Consider the following 19204-nt stretch of genomic DNA (forward strand, 5'->3'; position numbering starts at 1 on the left):
ACTTTGTCGCAATGGTAGAAACGAATGTTCAAGGATATCTTGATATTTGACTGCGTTTACTATGGCCTCAATGAAATGTAAAGTTCCCAACACTTTGGCCGACAAATAACCCTACACCATGATGCCCTGTGGAAACTTTACAGTCCTTTTGAGACAATCCTTATGAAATGCTGTTTTTTCCCTAATCACACGATTTCTTTAACACACACATTAAATTTTCTTTCGTCGCTATAGATAAGTTTGTCCCAGTTATGTTTGGTCTAAGAAAGTTTTAATTTAGCCCAAATGTAAAAATTCTCTTTTCCAGTTTCCGTCAATAATGGTTTTTTTTGTCCTATGCGAATAAATAAAAAAATAGAAATTTTAAATTGCAAAGAGCCTATCAAACATACCTTAAAAAAACTAAGACGGCTTTTGTGGATATATTTGCCATATGATTCTCTGGAAACATTCATCCCAGTTTCTCTACTCCTACTAGCAGTTACTTGTCGTAGTGTATTTCTTCTTCCCGACTTAAGTATTGTGATTAAATGCCTTACACTTCTTTGAGAATCAGCTTTTCGACGGCCTGAGCTTTTGCCACGAACATCAATACTGGCGGTTTCACCATATTTCTTAATTATATTAAACACAGTAGTTGTTGTTACAGTCAATTCACTGGAAATTTCACGCATTGTTTTCCCTTCATGGTACTGATGAATAATACTTTCTCGAACTTTTGTATCAGTATTTTTTCCATGGGCCATTATTATACTTTAGTCGTCATAAAACTAACGGTTGTCTTTATTCATACTCGTGAAATGCCGCATGAAAATTATTGTTTACAACGAACTACCTACTCGTATGTTTAATTTCAAAGCCTTCTTTGCACCAGGCTGACAAAATTTAAGAAACGTGAGGAAAAATGTTTCAATATTTAGTTCTCAGCAGTTTTAGATCATCAAAGAATTAGTTCCATAGTGATCAGTATAAAATATATAATTAAGCCGCAAAAATAATTCCATACATCATAAAAAATATTGTTAATTTCATATTTACAATTAAAAAAAATAATAAATATAAGAATTTCGGTAACTTGTCATTATATTTGCAAAATAACTGCTTGTTCCAATATATATGTAGTTGTTAGGGCTCATAATTCTACCTGCACCATATTCGCCATTTGCGTAGCTACATTTGGCTGATACTGTTGAACCTGTCCTGGCTGAAGTGCTGGAGGAGGATAGTCATATGCTCCCAATTCCGCGTGATATAAAATTTGATTTATATGATACTTAGCAGTGATTTGAGAATGTGAAGTAGCTAGCTTCCTTAATTTGCAGGCCACATGTTCGCCATAAATCGAAAACTCATCTCTTGTCTGGGTTCTAGTTTGCAAGGATTTCATTATATTATAAGCATTGAAATTTTCTTTTTTAGCTGTCTCTTTTTGTATAGTCGTTTTTTCACTAACCTACAACAAATTCATAAATTGAAATACCGATTTACCGGATTTAAAAAAGTCACTAAATTTGCAATTCCTAATAGTAATTTACTTTATATATTTTTTGTTTTAATTTCAGACGCCACCATCCGAAGATCAATGGAAAACTATAGCAGAAGAATATTATCATCATATATGGAATTTTTTACACTGCGTTGGAGTCAAGGACGGGAAACATATATCTTTGGAAGCACCTATTGGAAGTGGAAGTGAATTTTTTAACTATAAAGGATTGTTTAGTATCGTGGTCTTCGTCATCGTTGATGCTAGATATCGTTTTATCTATGTAAACGTTAGATGCCAGGAACGCATATTTGATGGTGAAGTATTTACGAGTACTGTGATCCCAAAAATGATACAAGATGGCACTTTTTCTCTTGGTTGAAAATGGTTTTGGAATAATATCTTCACTTTTCCGGTGTTTACGCAAACCACTACTTCTTGAACCAGAGAAAGCAGCAAAATTGTACTTGCATGCATATATTTGCACAATTACCTACGAAGCAGTACCACATCTAAACGCAGATACACTCCACCAGTAACTTTTGATTCGGAAGATAAAGATACAGGAGAGGTATTGCCAGGTCAGTGGAGACTAAATAATAATAATAAATCGAAAACATCGCTTCTTCCGATTTCAAAAATTGCAAGAAAGCCTGCATCTGATGCTCAAACAATTAGGAATGAATTAAGTGAATATTTTGTCTCAATGGAGGAAAACTGTTATGGCAGAGAGACTATTAAACATATTTTGATTTATTTTAGTTTTTAAATAAAGAAACAATAAAACCATCACATATTTATAATTAAACTTTGTAAGTACTTACCATAACTCCACCTTCAATAGTAGGACGCGACTGGTTCTTAATGCAAAGCACTTGCTCACGTAAATGTCATCAACTCCGTCTCCTAAACGAGATTTATTTTTCTTCAGCTCCCTCTTAAATTGTCCTATTACGCTTTTAATTTTTTTTTCTACTGCATCTTTTTCTAGTTCCATTGTAATCGCTATTTGGGTAAATGAATCACTCTTAATTTGACGATTTTTATAATCTTTATGGCGGCAATCCCACAACACGCTATTATACAAAACATAAATCCCGTGTTTACTCGTTCCTGGCCTATATGTAACTGAAGAACAGATTCAAAATCATAAGGGTGACATTGGTGTAGCTGGAGAAGTAGCGGATGTAGGTGTAGTGGGCGGAATGGAGAAAGACTCAGATGTATTGTGTGATTGAGTCCCTGTTGGAGTATCTGCTAAAACAGTGTGCATTTGTGTAGCGAACGAAGTGGTGAATGTTCCAGGTTCTATGTCTGAACACTCTGCTCTGAAGAGAATATGGTTATGTCAAATTTGGCGTTGATTTGCACCGATCTGCTTTTAAGGTTCCGCAAGGTGGTTGCTAAATATTCACCATATACATCAAAGTCATCTAGCTTTTTCACGTTACTTGCTAGTTGTTTCACTACCGCGTACGCTTCTTCAGATTTCTTATCAACTGCTTTTCTTTTGTTGGCTTGAGTTCTAGGTGTACGTGAAATAGTTTTAGCTACAGATTTTTTTGATGTTTTTCTTTCTCATATTGCCCCTTTTCATTCGGCTGTGATCCCTCTTCTTCCTGTAAAACCAACAATTTGAATTATGTACTCACGGAAAAAAATATTGCATATGCATATGTTTGTGCTGCTATCTTTATAGCCACTTAGTATCACAGGAATAGGATTTCTTTTCCGAATACGATGTTTTGAAGTATCATATAAATGATATAATCAGATTTAAATCTGATCTGGACTATATGCTGGCCAATATAATTTTTAAATTGAATCTCATCAAGGTAAGTAATCCTTATTCTAGCGACATGAAGACGTGCATTAGCACCAATATGTCCTTTTTCAATGTGGCTTGCAAATGGCAAAACGTGATTTTCTAAAATGTTTTTAATGTACATGTCAGTTGGCATTCGCCTAATTACTTTCACGTGTTCGGTATGTCCAACTATATGTTCACCAAAACTAACGATCTGTATGAGGTTACAGCTGACGTACTGTTCGACAACTGTTCTGTAGACGAGGTTTTGTCAATCTTGCTTAGATATGATGAAAGGTATGCCAGATATAACCTCATACAGAGCGGTAATTTTGGTGGTGGCGGCATAGTGCTATGGAGTGCTATTTCTTGGAAAGGAGATACCGAACTTGTGAAGGTGATTGGGTGAATGACAGTTGATATGTACATTAAAAACATTTAAGATCATTTTTGCAGATTTCTGACCTCGGCCAACTTCGAACAGCTCTACAAAATGCGGCAAAATTGGCTACCGAGAAGAAGAAACATGGAAAAAAATCCCCCTATTGGTGGACAGATGAGATAGAAGATCTACGGGAGAGATGCCTCAGAGCTCGAAGGAATTATACGAGAAGCCAGGGCAACCTCGAGCTTAAAGATACATACAAGGATTTGAAGAAAAGATTAAATAATACAATAAAAAAAGAGAAAAAAGAAAAGTGGCAGACCCTGATAAAAGCACTCGACGAGGATATATGGGGTGATGCATACAAAATCACAATGAAGACCTTAAAGATAATGGCCCCATATAGACTCGACGAAGACCAGCGGATGAGATCAGCTGAACTCCTCTTTCCCACCAAGGACATGCCAGATTTCACCAAGGTTTTCCCAACCATGATAGAGGAGTTCACAGAAGAAGAGGTGAAAACCGCTGGTCAGGATACGAAGACAGGGAAAGCTCCCGGCCCTGACGGGCTGCCACCAGAGGCAATAAAGATAATAGCAACTGAGAAACCAGGTTTGATCAGAAGAATATTTAATGATCTACTGCAGAAACAAGAGTTTCCCAAGGACTTGAAGGAGGCAAACTTGGTTCTACTCCTAAAGCCCGGGAAACCCCCTGATTCACCGACCTCTTATCGTCCAATATGCCTTCTGGGCTGCCTTGGTAAGTTTTACGAAAGACTTATCAAGAAGAGGCTGGAGGGCATGTTGGAAGATGAGAGAGTCTTATCCAACCAACAGTACGGATTTAGGAAAGGCAGATCGACAATCGACGCCGCGACCTGGATAAGGAACGCGGCCATATCAAGCAAGAAAAGATGGGTGGTTCTTGTTCTGTTGGACATAAAAAATGCTTTTAATTCAGCAAACTGGGGCCTCATAGTAGACCGAATAGTCGAAAGCGGGGCTCCGGAATATATGTCCAATATAATAAAGGACTACCTTTCGGAACGATCCGTATGCATATCCAAGAAGAAAAAGAAACAAATGACCGCGGGAGTACCCCAGGGGTCAGTCCTGGGACCCTTACTCTGGAACATGTTATACAATGGGGTACTAGAAATTCACAAGCAGAGACAAGGAGTCAAAGCGATAGCATACGCAGACGATCTAGCCTTATTGGTTGAGGATGATAAGAATTGGGGCATAACAGAAAAGGTAAATAAAGCAATAAACACGACCGCGGCGTGGATCGAGAAGAACGACTTAAAATTAGCAGTAGACAAAACAGAGATAATAATTCTGAGAGGATCAAGGAAAAGGGATGACTTGGTTTTCAAATATCAAGGCTCCGAAATAAGACCCCAAAGGACAGTCAAGTATCTCGGTATTACTTTCGACGACCGACGTACCTTTGGGCAGCACATACAAGAAGCATGTCGAAAGGCGGAAGGGAGGACCTCAGCATTGAACAAATTATTGCCAAACATAGGGGGGCCCGGATCTCAGAAGAGATCAGTTATGTTACAATCAATATTATCGATCATCTTATACGGGGCCCCCGTGTGACACGAGGTCCTCCAGATGAAGAAATATAAGGACATGCTCCTTAGGGCTCAAAGGGAACCTCTGATCAGGGTGTGCAGCGCGTACAGAACTGTATCTACCATTGCCTTACAGGTAGTGGCTGGTTCTGTACCCGTGCACATCCTGGCCAGGGAAAGAGCTCGAATGTATCAGAGGGGCAACGGGGCGGTTGGTTCAGGGCCACAAGAAAGAGCCAGAAGCTTGGAGATGTGGCAGAGGGAATGGGCAGCCTAAGTCGAAAAGGCGGCCTGGACGAGGTCCCTGGTCCCGGATGTAGTGAGATGGTACGGGTGTCGGCATCGGCGCGTCAACTACTACTTCACGCAGTTTCTGACGGGGCACGGATCGTTTCGGAAATACACCCACAGAATCGGTAGGTCCGGAGACGATCTATGTCCTGAGTGTGGAGTGGTGGACGATGCGCAGCATGTTGTTTTCGACTGCCCTGCATACCACACGGGGCGAAACGAACTGCAGCTGAGCCTGGGATCTCCACTAGGCGAGCCTCACGAGCTGATCGATAAAGCCATCGACAGCAAGCACGATTTCGAACTGATCATTGCCTTTGTTACAAAAACCATAAAGCACGAGGAAGAGAAAGAGAGGCGGCTGCAGATGGATTGACCGCTAAATTTATTTACTGTTTTAAAAAATGTGTTATTTATTTACTTATTTTATTGCATTTTATTTATTCAAGTTACTTTCGTTTTTACTATATCTTATCTATACCAATTTTAGCTGTTGTTTTTATTTTTATTTTATCTACATTACTTTTAACTTATTTTTTATCTATTTTTATTTATTAATTTATTTATTTTATTTCATTGTCGGGGCCGCGGGACATGGGACGGGAAAAGACTTTTTACATCCAATCCCGTCGGATGTCCCGATACCCCGAAAATTAGTGAATGAGGGTATGAATGCGGAACTGAATTGATGAAAGTACGAATGAATGGTGTTACTGTTAATTGCCAACTGGTTCTACTCGTTAGTTTCAATGTGGAAGGGGTGGCAACCAGGCTGTCTCGCCAGAATGAGGATTGAGCAGGACGGTAGCTTCACCGACCAGTCTCGCCCGAGCCTTGTGCTGGTGAGGGAGGCCAGGAGGCCGTCAAATCCATGTAATGCACGCGAAAAGTGCCAGAGGGAAGTTAAGAGTAAGGCTGATGGGCCAGATATGCTCGCTAAGAGCGGTTCCGGGCCCGTCGGTCGGAGAAAGAGGGGGTGGTTTAGTCGGTAGGCGGTCTCGTCACGCGGTGAAGCGTAAGAGATTGAATCCGACACACCTGGGTAAAGGGCTAACACCCGATCCCAGACGGTCTTTAGAAGATTCCACCTCCCAAAAAAAAAAAAAAAAAAGATCATTTTTGCTATTTGCCAGCCATATTGGTAAACAAATTCGTGTTAATGCACCATAACGCAAGCCGTCATGTCGATAGAATAGTGAATATTTACCTTGATAAGATGATTTAATTTAAAAATTATATTGGCCACCATCTAGCCCGTATCTGATCTGATCGAGCATTTATATGATACTTCAAAACATCGCATTCGGAAAAGAAATCTTATTTCTATGACACTTGGGTCAGCACAAAAAATTTCACTTCACACGTTAATTTCAAAATATGCAATATTTTTGTTCAAAAAAATATCTATGTATGTACAGGGTCATGCAGCGAGGACTAAACACGGCCTTGCTTTTGACTTTTTTTGTATTTTTAGAAAAAAACGAAAATAGCATTTAGAGATATAGTTTTTGCCTCAGAATTTAAAAATGTTACTTAGAAAACAATAGTTGAACTTTAAACACAGAAACAACTAGGTGCAACTATGTAGTCGAATTTATACTCTGCCCTACCAAATCGAATATACATACACATGTATAGCATAATTATTATTTCTTCAGGTGCCCAAACATCAACAGGAATGGCAACAGATTGCAAATGATTTTGATCTGAAATGGAATTACCCTCACTTATGTGGCAGTATACTTTTCTTTTCAGAGCAGCCGTCTAAAAAGTTCGAATAGCTATGATGATTGCCGACCTCCGCCGCGGAGATGGCACTTGAAGAAGATGTGGCAGTATCGATGGAAAACACATATGATTACAAGCTCCAATAAATACCGGAAGCGACTTTTTTAACTACAAGGGATTTTTCAGCATAATACTTTTAGCTATAGTGAACGCTAACTATTGATTTACATTTGTAGATATAGGTTGCCAAGGCCGTTTATCTGATGGCGGAGTATTTGCTAATAACATTTAAACAGTTACTTGAAACCTCTTCCTTAAATCTCCCCTTGACACTCTTCCCAGGCACCCAACAGAAAGAGTCACCGGCTCGGATTTATAATTACAGACACAGGAGAGCAAGACGTGTAGTCGAAAATACATTTGGAATTCTATCTACTGTATTCAGGGTGTTTAGAAAACCAATGTTTCTTGAGCTTACAAAGGCAGAAAAGGTAATTTTAGCAAGTTGTTATCTCCACAATTTTCTTCGAAGAGGTGAATCAACTTTATCCTATTGTCCATCACGAAGTGTTGATTCAGAGGATGCGCTCACGGGAGAACTAATACCTGGTACATGGAGAGTCGAAGGTGAGCCAAATGGTACTTGGCTAAGACTTAAAAGGATTACTAGGAAACCTACTGTGCTAGGCAAAAAAATACGAGAGGAATTTTCTTTGTTCTGTATCAGTGAAGACGGGAAAGTGCCGTGGCAGAATAATTTTTAATTTCAAATTTAATAAATTAATAAATAAATAAATAATGCTTTATTTCATAAGACCATAACAAAAAAAAAGGCATGAAAAATGTCAAAATTAAAGAGAAAGAGGGGGAAAAGAAATATTTGCAATAACGCACTAAAAAAATATAAAACAAAAAAAATAAAAAATGGTAAAACTGCGATCTGTTCAAGTTCAATATTTACAAAATGTAAATTGGTTAGTAATTTAAAATGTGCTTACCTCAGGTGCATTGATATTCCTAGTGTCCTGTGGCTCCTCAGCATATTGCTTGGGAGAGAGACCACCTTCAGTAGAATGACGTGCCACATTATTATCTTTTAAAAATAAAAGCATATTAAAATAAAGCCACTTTATTTTATAATGAGCATCGGCTTCATCGCCACTTTTTCTTTTCTTCAATTCTCGCTGAAATTGCCCAATCAGCATGCGCATTTTTTTTCCAACTTCACTTGTATCTGCTTTCACCTCTCCGGCTATTTCAGTCCATGCATCGTGTTTTTTATTTCGGTTTTTAAAATCCATGAATGTAGGATCCCATAATACTCGTTGTTCACTAAATAGCTCAATTAAATGAGTAGTCAGTTCTTTCGACCATTGCATCGCGTAAATAACAAATAATCCCACGTGAACAGAGCAAAGAAAAATTTAGCAAAATCACTCAAGAATGAACAGGGCGATATGACTCCGACGGTTGCTGCTCGCGTACTATGCCAGAGAAATGTTTCAATAACATGTTTTTAAGTGTAGATCAGTCACGATGCGGTTTTACAACAATGTTTTATAACTTTCTTTGATGTTTAGCGACAACTGCTGGATAACATAAAACATGCTATATACTACAACCAGAAAAATGTTATACAACACTGTGTTTTAAAACTTTTATTTAAAATTCTGTAACATGTTACAAAACTTTGTTATTTAACATGTTTTATTACATATTCTGGACCCGGCTTTACCGCTCTCAGACAGGTAACAAATAACTTGTTGAAATAACAAGCAACATGTTGATGTTTCGGCAAAATGTTGAATAACATTGTTGATAACAGTGTTATGTTGCAAGTGAGGACGGGCCTTAAAAAACCAATGGAAAATTGATCTTTAAAGTTAATTTGATTTGAAAAAAAATTTAATTTTCAGTGATCTATAATATACTTTTTTGGCTAAACTGCTTAAAACACATTACACACCGGTAAGGTTTTTCTCCAATCCGAAATCTCATACGTTGATTCTTATTCCTTGGTTGAGAAAACTGCTGGTTGAAAAACACAAATTTAACACTTCTAAGGCATGTTTCCAGTGTGCAGTCTCATGTGTTTTTAAACTACCTTGTATTGCGAACTGCTTAAAAAAAATTTCACACTTCTATGGTTTTTCTCTAGTGTGCAATCTCATATGTTGTTTTATATTGCCTAGTTGAGAAAACTACTTAAAACAAATTTTACAATTTAAGATTTTTCTCCAGTATGCAATTTCATGTGTTATTTCATATGACTTCGTTGAGAAAAGGGCTTTAAACAAATTTCACACTTGTCAAGGCGTTTCTCCAGTGTGCAGTCTCACATGATTTTTCCATTTACTTTTTTGACTAAATTGTTTAAAACAAATTTCACACTTGTATGGTTTATCTTTAGTGTGAACGTATATGTGGCCTTTTAAATTATCTTTTTTAGCAAATTGTTTAAAACAAATTTCACACTTGTAAGGCTTTTCTCCAGTGTGCAGTCTCAAATGTGTTTTCAAACTTGCTGCTTGTCTAAATTGTTTTAAACAAATTTCACACTGGTAAGGTTTTTCTCCAGTGTGCACTCTCGAATGATATTTTAAATAACCTTTTATTGTAAACCGTTTAAAACAAATTTCACACTTGTAAGGTTTTTCCCCAGTATGCACTCTCATATGTATTTTTAAAGTACTATTTTCGCTAAACTGATTAAAACAAATTTCACACTTGTATAGTTTCTCCCCAGTGTGCAAACTCGTATGTCGTTTTAGATTATGTGACTCAGAAAACTGCTTAAAACAAATTTCACACTTGTAAGATTTTTCTCCAGTATGTGATCTCATATGGCGTTTCAAATAAATGGACTGATAAAATGGCTTAAAACAGATTTCACACGTATATGGTTTTTCTCCAGTGTGAACGTATTTGTGTTTATTTAAAATATTTTTTTGAGCAAACTGTTTAAAACAAATTTCGCATTTGTAAGGCGTTTCTCCAGTGTGCAGTCTCAAATGTGTTTTCAAGCTTGCTGTTTCTCTAAATTGCTTAAAACAAATTTCACACTGGTACGGTTTTACCCCAGTGTGAATTTTCATGTGTTTATTTAATGAACTTTTATTGGCAAAGTGCTTAACGCAAATTTCACATTTTAATGTATTTTCTTCAACTGGTTGGCTCATATGTTGTTCTTTATTATATCTATGTGCGGGTATTGTTTTCATACTTTCCAATGTGTTCTTCTCTTGGGAAAAGCCTAAAATAAAAACTAACATATATTTTTCCGTCAAAAAATCTAGCTAAAACATACTAAATTTGACACAATTTAAATGTTAGTTACTTACGAGCAAACCCAATTGTATAAAATGAGAAAATAGATTTTTACAAAGGTATTACAATTGCAATAGTACAAGCATAATATTAAATTACAGAAATTACAAAATATGATTATTTAAACAGCAATTCAAAACAATTTTATAAGACTAAAAAATAAAAATAAATGATTGAGTTAAATATTAAACATATACATAAGTGGTTTTTAAAACGACCGGTGAAGTTGTCAAAAAGATATCAATCATAAGCGAGGTGATATGAACACTCCAATATTATTTAGAAGTTGGGGACAACTGCAAATACCATTTATGGTATTAGAAAGTAGTGTAAGGTATCTTTGTTTTCTCCGGTTCTCAAGAGAAAAAATGTTGCCAAACAGTATAATTTCTATAAATATGAAGCTTAAAAGCGAGACGTAATTTTATTTAGATTGTTTAAGCTTCCTAATCTAGATTAACACTTTGACTGCCATGTATATTCCTGAATATACAGTGGCTGAGCTCACCGCCACGTGTATAGTTTCATATAGACAGTCAATAAAGATCGTTTGGCCATGTGTATCCTACAGGAACACACTTTACGGGTATTTCTAATAGGATATAACTTAGCGTGGCTAGCGCAAATTAAAAATGATCTTAGCCTCGCAAAAAAAAATACTTTGTCATTTTTCTATTATTGTAGCAGTTGAATTATAGCAGATATTTTTATAAGTTAAACGCTAAGTAATTGTCAATCTTGACATAAAAGAGTTTATTGTGATTAATAATGGGTACAATAGATACAATAATAACACTGCACTATAAAATAAAATAATAAAACATATTTTAAATTATACTCAAATTACTATTTTAGCAAAATTCTGTACTCATCAAAAAACCTCACGTACACGGATCAATATGGATCAATACTCCTAAAATCCATGCGCTTGCTGATGTACCTTCTAGAGAATTAAAATGAGGATCTGAAGGTTCCATTGACACGAATTGGAAAACAAAATCCTGGAATGAGGACCAATCGTTGGGCGATTCTTGGCTCCAAACCAACAGCTGACGGAGGATTGCATGTGGGTCTCCGGGTTAATAAGAAGTAACAGAAAGAGCTCAATAGGCCATAATGGCTTATTAGCTTTTTTAGTGCACATTACCTCGTTGGAAGAGGGCAAAACAAAAGAGGCGGAAAACATTGGAGAACCAAAACCGGCAACCAGTACTTCTAAACCGCAGAAGGCCTAAGTAATGGGAATCTCTACAGAGAGAAAAAAATTACAAAAGGGACTGTTGAAGGCCACAAAAATGAATAAACAACAAATTCAAGATCGTACAGATCAATTTGCAGCACAAAAAAAACAGCATCGGCAGTATTGTGACATAAAATAGCTGAGAACATTGAAAAGGTGCTTATTCAAGAAACGTGGATAAATAAAGTTAAGACATAGGGACTAAAACTTGTATCTTTTGTAGGTCTGACATTAACCTAGTACCAGTTATGGAGCTCTGCATGACAGCTATGAGAATTATACTGAACTGCAGTGGGTTAGTTATACAGATGACTGTCGCGTCTCTGTACCTTCCGATTAATTCTAATGAACAACTTCAGGGGGATAAGGTCAGATTGGTTATTGAAACGAACCAGACAAAACTCCGGGACCGGATTGCATATTTACTGGACTACTCTAAGAAGGACTGGAAATAGTTATGGGTCCCCTGATCGCAATATTTAGAGCTAGCCAGGCTCTGGGACACACTCAAACAGATGTGTAACAGATTATATCTTAGCAAAATCGAGTCAATACATAGTGCACTTGTGAGAAAGAAAATCAACAACACAACATGTAAGTGGGCAACTAAGGGTACCCTCAATGGGGGGTGTATTGTTACCAAAAATTATCGAATATAGCTCTTGATGACCTGATTCATGGGCTTAACAACCAAGGAATCTGGTTCCAGGGTTTCGCAATCGACAATGTTATAGCGACTAAGGGAAATAAACTTAAAAGAACCAATGAGGTCAAGTACCTAGGGGTAACTCTGTATTCCAAACTCAATTGGGGCACTCATCTGTTGGTTTTACACAGTGATATGACTGACAGTTACTAATGGCTCAGTACTTTGGTAGAAAAAGATGGCTTTGCAATATTGTGCAAACTACCCTACAAAGATAAACGCTTCTAAATGTAACAGGAGCCTTGAATAGTACAGGAACGGCATCATTAGGGGATATCACAAGCCTCCCTCCATTGAAATTAAACATTTCGGTGGTAGCCTTTATTACCATCCTAAGATTTTAAGAAACTAATAATTTGAGGCGGAATTATGTATTGAATAATCACACAAATACTACTGGGACTATAGGTGAGGAATCCATCTCTATGATGAACTCAGATATTATAACACTAGAACTAATCTTCACTGAGAAGATTAACACAATTATGCGATTTAGAGAACAAAAAGGAATAAATATTAATGGCGACTTTATGGTTCACTGCTGGATCTAAAACTGTCCATGGTACCGGATCAGGAGTCTTTAGGCAGACATGTAATTATAATAAATCTTACAGCCTAGGTCAATATACAACTGTATTCCAGGCTGAAGTTTTTGCTTTGGTGGCCTGCATTGATGAAATCATGGATGGAAACCCCAAAGCAAAGAGAATCAACATTTATACACATAGCCAAATGGCTATTCTGGCAGTAAGCAACCTACTCACCAAATCAAAACTGGTAAAGAACTGCAAAGATCTACATAACCTGGCAAAGGATAATAAAGTATCTTTAATATGGGTGCAGGGTCATGAAGGGGTGCATGGGAATGAACCAGCAGATTTGTTGGCAAAACAAGGCTTGAGAGAAACCTTTGTTAGCCCAAAACCATTCTATGGCATCCCTAAAGATGCTACAAAGAACTAGGTTCAGAAGTAGTTGACAGAGAATCATCAAAAGAAATGGATAGTCTCTCATGGGCAAACCCAGACTAAGAAAATAATCAAGAATATTGATAGAAAAATTCTTGGACAATTTGATGAATTTCAATAAACAAGAGATCAAAACGGTCACCCAAATGGTGACTGGTCATTGTCGTTTAACAAAACACCTATACAAATTAGGTTAGGTAAATGAACCATATTGCATTCACTGGTCAACTGAGAATTAAACCAGAAAAGATGATAAAACTACCAATAAGGAAAGTGTCAGCCTTTATTGAGACCACAGGACTTATAGTTTAATGGAAAAAACAAGGTATTCTATAAAGGCCTTATGACCAAGTGCCAGAGATTAACAAGTCTCGCCTGAACTAAGAAGAAGAAGAGATGTGCGCTGTAAGTTTTCTTCTTTTTATATATCCCTTTTCTATTTTCTTTTGTTTCAAAATTGTCATGATTTATTCATGTCCTATTCTGTCAAACGCCTTATCATAATCTATTAAGTAGATATCTTTATTCACATCCAAACAGTGTTGTGTGAATACATTTAAGCTGAATAAAGCCTCTCTAGTTCCTACTCCATTGCAAAATCTGAATTGCGTGTTACTTATGCTAGGATCTAATTTTTTGAAAATACAGTTGTGTAAATTTTTCAACAAAACCTCAATATAACAAAATATCCGCAACATAACAAAACTATACTGAAATGACAGCATTACCTGTACTGGACCCAAGAGGAACACTGTTGCAGGTTAGAAAAACAAAATATGTTCTTGGAAACTTCTCCAACAGATAAGAGTATGGTGAAGACACGTAAAAGGAGGAGAGTATAAAATGGTTTGTCTCCAAGAAAAGACGTGGAAAGAGCAAAGAATTTAACAACTATGTGATGGATACAAATTGTATATGGGGAAAAGTAACATTATTAATGGAGTTAGTATAATTGCCAATATAGAAATAAAAGAATTTGGCTAAAGAAATAAGAAAAGCTGATATAAGTTTAATGATTACATGTCTGTGATGCAATTAATACTGGTATCAGTAGTATGACACAAGAAGGAAATTCATAGAGAAATCAACGAAATTTTGTTGTAACAAACAAGAAAAGTGATTATTATTTAAATGGGAATAAGCCACAATTAAAAGTTAAAGTACATTTAATGACATTTCAATTTCCACTTCGGAAATCGTTCTCTATACAAACATAGTAAATTGATATGCAACAGAAAAGTGATATGCAAACTAAATAATTTTTAATTTCGATCATTAATATTTAATAATATCTAATAAATGTAATATTGATTATTATTAAATTTATAAAAAAAAAGAAAATCAGTGAGAGATTCAAACTCTGATTATCCATGTTCAAAAGCAGAACCAATACTGCGTAGCTACCACTCTACATCTTGCATCAAACATGTAAGTTATATTTAAGTTGCTACAGCAACAGCTAGTGTATTATGTTCAGCGATAGAAAAAAGAAGTTTCTTAATTCCCTCATTATATTTATTCAAAGTATTTCTTATGATTTCGTTAGTGGTATTAAAAGTACCAAAGATATTATCTCTACTCTAAGTAAAAGATATAAGAAAAAATCCTAAATTGAATTTAAAAACATTTTATTTCTACTTCTAATTGTCTAAAGATATTATTTTAGATAAAGAAGAATATCATCATTCATTCCATGTTTAGACAATCTAATTTCTAGTTAAAAAAAGGTTTATCAACAATGAAGACATTTTGACTGTGTTTCAAATACTCCTTCCTGGTTTTGCATCCATAGTTAACAAATATTGTTCTGAAACTATTTTCTTGTGGCATTTTAAATTAATTACTATTTAAATGGGAATAAGCCACAATTAAAGGTTAAAATACGTTTATTGACGTTTCAATTTCCACTTCGGAAATCGTTCTCAAAATACAAACATTAGTAAATTAAACAAATTTTGTTTTTTGTTACTTAGTGAAAAATTCTTCTAATAATTTAATTTTACCTGACTCATCTATATTGACAATTCAGACATACCTTATACATTTTAAAGTAGACGACTTTAAAATAATATTGCCAATATTGTTGAGTTGCGTTCCTGGGACGACTTTACTTATAAGATAGTTCATTTGATTACATGAAATCAACTTTAACTTGAGAATATCCGTCAGAAAAGATCATAACATGTAATTCGTCTTTAAAAAGACAAATACATGCCTTGATGACAGTAAAATTCTCCTGTTAGTGATTCCATAGTAAATTATGAGGGAAAAACCAGGAAAAGACCTCATAATACTATCCCGACATGGTAAGTATTTGATCGTGCATTTAGTTTACCTTTAATAAACACCAAATTCCGATTTTATATGTTTGTTATTTAAAAAACATAAATGCTGTATTCTCTATATGTTACTGACTTACCAATACTGGTATTTTCCTTTTAATAATTTCCTCTTTCAATATGGGTAACCAGATCCTACTACATTCTGCCGAGGAATTCGCGACACAATTGGTCTCATTTAGCATAATTAGAGCCGCTTCTTTGATTTTTCTCTTTTTACCATCCGTTTCTTTTAGGACTATATTTGAATCATTCCAATATTCCAATCAAAAGTTTAAAAGGATAGGAAATAAATTTAACATTTCAACAACATTCAAAACAACAAACACTTTGAGATCTATTTTGTCCAAAACCAAACCTAACAATGTACAAGAAAGGACCAAGAATTGCATTTATAAAATACCTTGTGAATGCGATCAGTTTTATTTAGGTGAAACATCAAGACCATTAAATGTTAGAATAAGTGAACATCAATCCTATATTAAAAATAGAAAATTTGATAGATCTCAAATATGTAAACACGCATGGGATAATGAACACAGGGTTCAATGGAATGATTCAAATATAGTCCTAAAAGAAACGGATGGTAAAAAGAGAAAAATCAAAGAAGCGGCTCTAATTATGCTAAATGAGACCAAGTGTGTCGCAAATTCCTCGGCAGAATGTAGTAGGATCTGGTTACCCATATTGAAAGAGGAAGTTATTAAAAGGAAAATACCAGTATTGGTAAGTCAGTAACATATAGAGAATACATCATTTATGTTTTTTTAAATAACAAACATATAAAATCGGAATTTGGTGTTTATTGAAGGTAAACTAAATGCACGATCAAATACTTACCATGTCGGGATAGTATTATGAGGTTTTTTCCTGGTTTTTCTCTCATAATTTACTATGGAATCACTAACAGGAGAATTTTACTGTCATCATGGCATGTATTTGTCTTTTTAAAGACGAATTACATGTTATGATCTTTTCTGACGGATATTCTCAAGTTAAAGTTGATTTCATGTAATCAAATGAACTATCTTATAAGTAAAGTCGTCCCAGGAACGCAACTCAACAATATTGGCAATATCATTTTAAAGTCGTCTACTTTAAAATGTATAAGGTATGTCTGAATTGTCAATATAGATGAGTCAGATAAAATTAAATTATTAGAAGAATTTTTCACTAAGTAACAAAAAAAAAACAAAATTTGTTTAATTTACTAATGTTTGTATTTTGAGAACGATTTCCGAAGTGGAAATTGAAACGTCAATAAACGTATTTTAACCTTTAATTGTGGCTTATTCCCATTTAAATAGTAACAGTTTACAAAGTTATCCCCATACTTTGAAGATAAATTCTATCTGAAGGAACTGACAAGGAGTATTTAATATGGTGTAAATGAATAAGAACTTTGAAGACTAATACAAAAGTTGTCGAGATTTTGAAGTTTTATGATACAAGGATGTTTCCAAACATCAATAGACTTTTTTGCATTGTAATTGCTATTTCTGTCACTACTACCAGTACTGAGTGCTCAGTTTTAACTATGAAGCTAGTAAAAACATATTTAAGTCATAAAACTGGATGTGCCCTACTGCCAGGATACTGGAATATTGATGTCTGTTCAGATACTCAAACATTCAGATAATGTAAAAAAAAGTAGAAAAATCAAATCAATCAATAATTTGGAATGTTGCATTTTAATAAATATTTCTATACTCAAGTTGTAACATTCTACTATTTTTGACAACTAAAGATTTCAAATAATGCAATTTAAAAGTAATATATTAATGTTGTGTAAAACATAATCTATAAACTTTTATTCATAATACAGTTTTTCAAATACTTACATATTCATTAATAATACTTACAGAAATACTTTATCTGGACCATTGTATTGTCATCATTTTTTTCATTAATGACAAACCACTTACTCAAAAGATAAGTATATTAAGTAAAAAGTTATAAAAAAAATTATAAAAATGATTATTAAAAAAAATAAATAATTCATGGGTGGACTGAATTTCTAGTGTTTTGTAGGAAGGGGTGGGGGTGAACTTAAAAGAGTGGACACCCCCTGAAATAAAACTCTGGCTACATCACTGGTATTCGCCCAAAGAATGGTTGGTTTTAAGACAGTGTTAATCAGTTATTTCTTTTAGCTAAGTAAGTATAAATGTTGGCATATTCTATAATAGTTTAAAAAATTAGATGATGCATGTTACATAATTAATGGTAAAAAATAATATGTTGTTAAATATAAAATGAACATTGACTGCCAATATAATACATTCATGAATCACTAGCTGAAGCAGAATGCATTGATATATGCTTCAGGTTGAAAGACTTTAAGCCCAAGATAAGTATACTAGTACCAATGAATATTTAAAATAGTATATGAATATAGTCAAAACAGTAATTAGACCAGTGGTCACATATGGATGTGAAACGTGGACCCTCTCAACCACTGATGAAAATTAACTAAGAATATTTGAGCGCAAAACACTAAGGAAGATATTTGGACCAACCCAATGCAGCGATGGTTCGTGGAGAATTAAAATGAACCACGAACTGGTTCATTTTAATTAAAGAAGATATGAATATAGTATGCCTCACATATTCCTTGCTAGTACTCTTAGTTTATTTGCTAATACTTACCACTTGGATTTTTTGTTTGTCTTTCTTTAAATGACGTAAGTTCATGTTCCTCTTGTTCTATTTCAGTCATTATGGGAAGTTTCTTTAAGGCTGCATGTATACTTTCTCCTAGTCGTAGAGGTTCCTCCTTAAATTCAAGTTTACAAATATCAAAAGGACCATTCTCAACAGGATTATAATATATTTCTGCTGATTCTCCTTGATACGTCTCATCATTAACTTCTTGTTTTACTTCCATTTTTTTAACTTTGGTTTTGTTTATCAAAAATAATTTAACATATAAATAAATCAAAGATTAACTGAAATCACCTGAAACATCGAGACACCTGTCAAACAGCATAGGGAATAGACCTAACCCTCTTATCTATGGGAATAGACATACAATACAACATACAACAACAACGCACAACACACACAACACAATATACCATTTTTCAAAGTAAAACCAAAGAATATAGACGCTTATAGAAGAATTGTTTACTGTTATTTTTGAAAGTTAGCAAAAAGAGGGACATAGATAAGGAAAAGTGGGACGAGTGGAACGCACGTGGTACCGTACCACTAAGGAGCGGTCATGTCAGCTGTGGCTCTACCATTGCTTCTAAAATATGAAAGAGTGGGGCAATAAATGCAACTTTAGATATTTTTATATGTAGATGCCGCGTGGTCGTAGAATAGGATTAAATTTTTGCG

At 35.0% G+C, this 19204-nt stretch overlaps 1 protein-coding gene across 1 annotated transcript; it reads right to left on the reverse strand.

The window, feature by feature from the left end:
* Nucleotides 1-202: 202 nt before the first annotated feature.
* Nucleotides 203-18847, reverse strand: LOC140449379 (uncharacterized). Its single transcript, XM_072542531.1, has 4 exons — nt 18512-18847; nt 8281-10535; nt 2311-3105; nt 203-1453 (listed from the first exon to the last, which is right to left on the reverse strand). Exons 1-2 carry the CDS (start codon nt 18747-18749, stop codon nt 9592-9594), a joined length of 1182 nt encoding a protein of 393 aa, XP_072398632.1. The 5' UTR covers nt 18750-18847; the 3' UTR covers nt 203-1453; nt 2311-3105; nt 8281-9591.
* Between the last annotated feature and the right edge of the window lie 357 nt (nt 18848-19204).

The sequence above is a fragment of the Diabrotica undecimpunctata genome, chromosome 1 (genome assembly GCF_040954645.1).
Source record: "Diabrotica undecimpunctata isolate CICGRU chromosome 1, icDiaUnde3, whole genome shotgun sequence".
Lineage (NCBI taxonomy): Eukaryota > Metazoa > Arthropoda > Insecta > Coleoptera > Chrysomelidae > Diabrotica > Diabrotica undecimpunctata.

Coding starts and splice junctions, on each gene's coding strand:
- LOC140449379 (XM_072542531.1), bottom strand. CDS start 18,749: ATGGAAGTAAAACAAGAAGTTAATGATGAGACGTATCAAGGAGAATCA. Junction 10,536..18,511: donor ACAAACAAAAAATCCAAGTG/GTAAGTATTAGC, acceptor TTTTTATTTTAG/GCTTTTCCCAAGAGAAGAAC.